This window comes from Miscanthus floridulus, chromosome 2 (assembly GCF_019320115.1).
Source record: "Miscanthus floridulus cultivar M001 chromosome 2, ASM1932011v1, whole genome shotgun sequence".
NCBI classification, from domain to species: Eukaryota; Viridiplantae; Streptophyta; class Magnoliopsida; order Poales; family Poaceae; genus Miscanthus; species Miscanthus floridulus.
In genome coordinates, this window is record NC_089581.1 from 52277478 (window position 1) to 52284764 (window position 7287).

Sequence of the window (7287 nt, forward strand, 5' to 3'; positions counted from 1 at the left end):
AGAACAAATAACTATAAATATCTATATCCGTATATATCTCTTCACATTTGATCTGTTTACATCCCTACCTAGCTCAAGAAAAAACGACTACAAATTTCTATAACCGTATAATCTTTTCGCATTTGATCTGTTTTCATCCCTGCTGAGCCCTTGGGCAAGCGATAACACAGCGGCACACTTAGTTCTAACTGAAACTATCTTTAGAAATACACGTGCTACAGGCACATTCCAGACAGCCAGCTTTCAATAAGCCTTTTCTTTATCCTGCAGTTGGAAGAAAAAGTTCCCAAATTCCTGCAGTTTGCTTTGGATGTAATGCTACACAAGTCTTTGCCAAGTTTTTAGAAGACGCGGATGGCAACATTCCCCATCAATCATCAGGTGCTGCGGCGGTTGTGGGTTTTCAATTCAATAAAAATTACACACTCAAATTGATGGAAATTATGTTCTCTGAAATCAAAAGTAAACTTTGATTGCATAATCATATTGGTGACACATCTCAAGAAGCCAAACGTCGAGAAAACCGACTCAAACAATACACACTCCCAGAAATAATTCCGCAGGATAGACAATTGTTGCGACTGTTCAGCTGTAGCATGCTTATCACTTTCTGGTCTGGAAAATTTGAAAATTTCAGCTTTGACCGACTGATGAAGAGTAAACAAATTTTTTGCTGACCCAGTGTATCAGTATCACTTTCTTGTTGCTGTTCATGGAGTGCCCCATCACGGCTTCTTCAACCATGGAAAAACGTCCGGTGATGAGGGTAACCGTGCCGTCAAAACTTCACATCCTGTCTCTGTCACCTGGGGCATAGAACATCATATATAACAGGTTGAAGGGGTAAAAGCTCTCTTTAAATTTTGTCAGACCCACAGAATTAATAGCATTGCACTTGCACGTGACGTATTTGTTCTTTCTTGCACAACGAAATCATCTGCATGATAAACAGCTTCCAGAATTGATCCTCTAAGACACTCAAAATACTCACCAAAAGCGTATGTTCAAATTGAGCACTCCGTTTACCATCTGCAGTCACTGCAGTCCAATCGTCAGGCCACAGACGGTCATTCCAAACCCCTACAGAATATGAACATTTTTACAGTACTGATTAACGCTCAGGTGTTTGGAAACATTTTTGAACTGCACATCATAAGATATGGGATTTGACGGAGCTATATAGTACATAAACTTGCCTGCATTGATCATTGGTTCAATTGTAAATGTCTGCCCAGCTTTCATGATACCAACAGCCTTGTTTCCTGCATTAAATAAGGCCAGCATACCTCCAGCTCAATTCACTGTGAACCCTTATGACATAGCTTGCACAGTAGTGCTGTATTTACTGCACTATAATAGAAGAAATATAAATAAGAAATAGTTGCAAGAAACATACTTGAATAATGAGGAATGTTTGGGGCGCAGTGAAACAGTTCCCCTATGCCATGGCCACAATAAGATTTCACCTGAAGGAAAGATAATCTCAATGGCATGGATACAAACATACAATCGAGGTAGCAACTAAAATATTAATTCTATACCAATCCATTACTAACCACAGATAAACCTGACATCGAAGCATGTCTGTTTATGACTTCTCCGACCTCTCGGAACCGAACTCCAGGTTTAACTGCACATGAATATGTTTAAGTTCAAATGTCATATATCCTTTCCAAGTATGACCTGATGGTCTTAGAAAAATGTAATAAGGATTAAACAAAGGAAATCCTTTTGTTTTTGCTTAGAAGTTTAGGCATATATACAGCAAGGTCAAATTACAAAAGAATGTCACCTAATGCAATAGCTTTCTCCAAGCACTCATAGGTGCAACGCACAAGCTGTTTGGAAGCTTCATCGACATTTCCAACAAAATATGTCTCATTCAAATCACCTGATGTTGAGACATGCTAATTAAAAATAGACCATAGTACATTTCAGCAGTTAAACATCATATCAGGCAGAGGAGGCTTTACCATGAACACCTTTATAGTATACAGTTACATCAACATTTACAATGTCACCATCCTCAAGTTTCCTGTTAAAAGAAAAGAGATAATTATCAAAACTAATTGTAATAAAATATACTAACTTGGACAAAAGTTAACGATAGCGAAAATATTATTAAGGTGCAATAAACAAACAAAAGCTTTACTTGTGCCCAACATGAAACTAGAAAATCAGAATCTGGTATTTGCAAATAAAAAATCTACTACCAACCTACTTACTGCCTCCAGTTCAAAATACTTGTTTTAACTTCTTTTTATTATCTTCATTCAAAATACTTGTTGCTCTACAACGTCAAGGCAACTTTAGCCTATTTTCCAGTTTGTACACTTCCCTAATTTAACTAACTCCTTTATCCATGCATGCACACTTTAGAGAACACTAATTGTGGGTGAGATGGTCATTTTACCTCCTCCCTAATTCTTGTGCCCAACTCTAAAACAAGTATTGTGAATCAGATGGTATCAAGCCAAGAACCTACTTGTAGGACAAACTAAAAGTGTGCTGTTAACAGACTAAACAGCTCCTGACTTGTTTCCATGGTAATTACTTTGAAATTTGAATGGGTCTATGCAATGTATTTGAACATATTATTTCAAATTCTATCAGGTGCAACCATACAAATAGAACTCAAGAAAGATAAATAATTGTAATACATGTAAGTAAATATAAAAATAAATCTTTATGCATGTAAGTAAATGTAGAAAGATATTATTTATACATGTAAGTCCACAATGGCCAAAGCAACACTCAAGAAAGGCATTGAAGAGGTCATTATCACTAGACAAATGAATGATCAATTTAATGTGCAAATTCAAGTAGGACCTGGCATCTGGAATTCCATGGCAAATGACTTCGTTGACAGACCTGAGTACAAGTGACAACAATGTGAGCAATACCTTTAGTCTCCTAGAACTGATACCAATAACTATTAAAACAAAGACAACCTACGTGCAACATGACTTGGGGAAGAAATGGTAATTTAATGGAGATGGGTATCCACCTGAGGATCAAGAATGAAAGTTATGATCAATAAGAGAATCGAATAGGCATGATCAAGACACAAATAATATTTTTTTCTTAAAAAAGTTGTAGTGATCACAAGTTCATTCAATCAACTGGAGTTCAATTTGTTGCATTTAATTCTTAAAGGAGGTTGATCGTGCCTGAACCTTGATTGCTTCTGTTGGGTTTCAACTCTAGCCTACCCCAACTTGTTTGGGACTTAAAGGCTTTGTTGTTGTTGTTGTTGTTGTTGTTGTAATTCTTAAAGGAGGTTGATCTCACCTCTAGCAATTGTCTCTTCATGGACGACTCTATCAATTTCATCTGTTGTAATTCCTGGTTTAATTACACGAGCAGCTGCATCTAAAACCTCTCTTGCAATCTATAAATGATAGTACGAGATAAAGCAGAAAACATTAGGAAAGTGAAACTATAATGTCAGAACTAAGCACTCATTTACACATGCTGGGAACTTACTCGACATATTTCTCTCATCCTTTCTATGAGTTCAGGGGTCTTAATCTACAGAGGCACAAAGAAAGCAATAATCACCAGATATTTGTTCATGGAACATATGTGATACTCAAAAACCTCTGAAGGATTTTACCTCTACTCTTTTCTGCAAATCACTATCTGGTTCTATCTTGGGAATTCCCTAAAAAGTATTACAATGTCAAGGAGATTTGAAAGAGCATATTGCAAGAGATATCACTTCAAGTGGAATGATGAGACGACACCGCATGCATACTGTGAAGGAAGAGACACTTAAAACAACAGGAACTTACATCAAGCGCCCAATCAGGCTTCTCAATTTCATCTGGCACCACACGCATCTTTGATATTGGATATGGTCTCAATGGACTGAAAGACATAATCATTCAATAAATGTGAGAAAGGTACTACCCAAATAGCTCATTCCTCCCACCCTAGATTATTAGCAAAGAATAAAGGTGCATTTATGTTCAAAATTTTCAATTTTTCAATACTCTATTTTGGTGTGAAACTGTGAATGGAAAGAAATGTTCAACACCATGTTTACAGCATCCATGAAGCCACTTTGTTGCTCAAATATACTGGAACTCTCAAATGCGCAGTTAATGAAGTGCTTCATACATGCACAGTGCATAACTGAGTCAAAAAACCTATTGTGGCTATCCAAAAGACATTGGTTCACTGCACATATATGTTAGATTCACTATCGATAGTTAACTTTTTCATAGCTCATTTGCTGCTCTAAACCTTCGGCATGGTTGTGGCAGGGTTATCCTTAGTGTTCCACAAAGGTTGTGTCAGAAGATACCAGCATTTATTTAAGAAGGTAGGAAGTCAACCAGCTGAAACTTAATATAAATTTGGAATATTCAAATTTGAGTTGTCACTACCATTTTTTGTGGTGGCTCATGTTGGATTTCAGACCTAGCCTACCCAAACTTGCTTGGGACTAGAAACTAGAAAGTTTTGTTGTTGTTCTTGTTCTTTTTGTATTTGATTGAATTTGAGTAATTGTCAATATTTAATAACTTCTCCAGCAATTCCAGAGGCAAATGGAATGCTACATATATTGAACAACAGATCCAACAAAGGAATCACAAATGTGGTAATAGTATCTTACCCTGTCCAATCAAAACGAGGAAGTTCCAATGCACGTCCCCGCCCTTTTCTCACGCAATATTTCCAACCTTCTGGAGACTGCTGGGATGCCAGTGCACCAGGCTTTGGGTGAACAGATTTGTGAGAGCTCCATGCTGCCCTAAAACAATCCTGTGTGCTGCAAATGATTTGAGGACACAAAAGAATTTAACGCTTTCACTAGTTCAAAAAGGTGAAGGAGCACACATGAAACATAATTCTACCCTGCACTGGTGTGCCAGCACTTCCAATGCATGCTTTGATATAAAAAGATGTGTTTCCTTTAAAAATCAAAAGAACAAGGATATGAAAAAATAACACCCCCACTAATAAAGGTGTCTACAGATATTTACTAACTTCATACTCATTGATGATAAAGTTTACACATAAGGCCATACCTAAATGATACATGAACCTTTAAAATATGTATAAGGTTTTATGCTCTGTGATGTTAAAACAATAAATCTAGCTGATACCCATTCATCCTGAGAGCTTCCTACTATCATGATGTTCCAATGCAGTAAAACGAGAAAGAGAGGAGCTTGCCACTGACCAGAAAGCTGCGTTCTCACGGGGTAGCTTAAGTTCAGCACACTTGGGGCATCTGAAAATCAAAACAACAGAGCATAAGCAATGACTTAAAGAAACCAACATGTCTACTGCGTGCTACTTTCCAAACTATAACTCTGCTTTTGCAGCCGTATATCACAGCAATGAACAATCAGAGCCACCCAGGTTCTGCTTCAATGTTCTAACTACAAGCAAATGAGAGATAAAAGACCCAATTTCTACAACTTATACTAAATAGCATCACAACAAAGCTGTCAAGCGTCAATTCCTATTACTAGATGGACAGGTGTAGGGCTTCGAAGCAAAACGCAGCGGGTAAAACTCGACAGCAGATCACTGGTGGAGACAGGAAGCGATATGTGCCAAGCCAGAAGCGATATGTTCCAGGGAGGAGAGAAAAACGCACTGGAGCTGAGCGGGCTTGCCGCAGCGAGCGCAGGGGGGCGACGCCTCCGAGGCTCCTTTCTCCATCTCGATTGCCTGCACCACGCCAACTGGATGGATCAGTAGACTGCTAGACCGGGCGGGAAGGGCGCGGAGAACAGCACAGAAGAGTCCCGTCCGACTCACCTGTGGCGGTGGAGGCTAGGGTTCCGGCGGCGCGGGCGGCGGACACGAGGGGAAAAGAGGAAAAAGAAGGTGGACGAGTCAGCCGAGGGGCGGAGGGGACGGGCTGAGCCTGCCGGGTTTTCAGGGGAGACGGCGGAAGGAAAGTCGTGCGCGGGGATGTTTGCTCGCTGCCGTGCTGTGAGTCGATCCGGGCGGATGGGTTTTAGTTTAGGTGGGCTGTGTCCTGTCAGACACGGCTATATTCTGTAAAATCGGTTACGAAGAAGTTTATAATTCTGATAGATTCTTAACCGATTTTTTTTTTGTTTGAACCTGGGTGTGCTCAATTCACATTTGCTGACAAATCGTCAGCCACAATTACATGAATGTTCTCAAGAAGCCCATCATGCTTTTCAGAAGGGGCCCATGCTTTACAGGCCTGTTCTGAAACAAGAAGCTCATCAAGTCATCATGTTCTTCTGAAGGGGCCCATGCTTCTCAAGCTGTTCTGAAACAAGAAGCCCATCATGCTCTTCTGAAGCGGCCCATATATATTCTTAGAATGGCTGGGATACATTGCTTTTGACTGTTTAAACTGTCTAGAGGCCGGCGTGGGGTCCCTGTGGTGTGTGTAGGGATGAAAATGGTCGGGAACGGTCGGGAAAATGTCTTAACCATTCTCGCTCTTGTATTTTTTGGCCGGGAACGGGAAGGCCGGACGGGAAAACGAATCCGGTATTACGGGATATCGGGAACGGAATATTTCGAACGAGTACGTGTCGATTACGATCGGGAAGCAGTAACATAAAACGGGAACATCGATATATGTAACCACTTGAAACAGTGAGCTCGATGCAACAATAGCAACCATGCATAATCCATATGCAAACAATAGCAAACAGTGAGCTCGTCAGAATATTTATGCAAAGAAAACTATAGAACTACCAAAACAAGAAAATGGAAAAGAAAAATGAACAAAGGGCCAAACCTCGCTGCTCCATGCGTGAATTCCTGGGCCAAGCACGGAATGATGGGCCGCATGCATGACTCGTCAGCTCCTTGCCTCCTCTCTTCCGATGCACAGAGGCCAGCCGGCAGCTGGTGCATTTAGTCCCACCTCACCAAGCGAATCGCTGGTGGGTGCGCATGTGAGCTATAAAGCAGACTGAAGGGGCGGTGGGCAACTAGGCGGGGCAGTTGAGTCTTGGCTGGGTGGGTTGAGCCGTTTGCAGACTTGAGACTTTGTAGGCCTTAAAAACGGAAATTTTTCGTCGGAGTTTTCCGGAATAAATACGGGATCCGCTAATTCGGTCGATAAATCACTCTAACCAATTTCGATCTTGGATTTACCGAATTTTCCTGGATGCCTTCCCAAATCCGTTTTTTTTTTTCGAGAAAATGATATCCGGTCCTGTTCTCGCTTTCATCCCTACGTGTGTGGCAAAAGGCTACTGTCAGTCTGTCACGTGCATTACTCATTTGATCCCTGCAAGATGAGAAGGGGAGAAGCTCTTCTTGTGATGCAGGAGC

General features: G+C 40.5%; 1 protein-coding gene across 1 annotated transcript; it reads right to left on the reverse strand.

The window, feature by feature from the left end:
• Positions 1 to 431: 431 nt before the first annotated feature.
• On the reverse strand, positions 432 to 5942 carry LOC136538787 (methionine aminopeptidase 1A-like). Its single transcript, XM_066530744.1, has 17 exons — positions 5779 to 5942; positions 5615 to 5688; positions 5192 to 5242; positions 4622 to 4777; positions 3795 to 3870; positions 3617 to 3664; positions 3487 to 3531; positions 3292 to 3391; positions 2956 to 3007; positions 2830 to 2871; positions 1974 to 2035; positions 1793 to 1891; positions 1557 to 1630; positions 1397 to 1466; positions 1197 to 1262; positions 992 to 1080; positions 432 to 806 (listed from the first exon to the last, which is right to left on the reverse strand). The coding sequence occupies exons 2-17, from the start codon at positions 5677 to 5679 to the stop codon at positions 726 to 728; spliced, it is 1176 nt and encodes a 391-aa protein (XP_066386841.1). The 5' UTR covers positions 5680 to 5688; positions 5779 to 5942; the 3' UTR covers positions 432 to 725.
• Positions 5943 to 7287: the final 1345 nt, after the last annotated feature.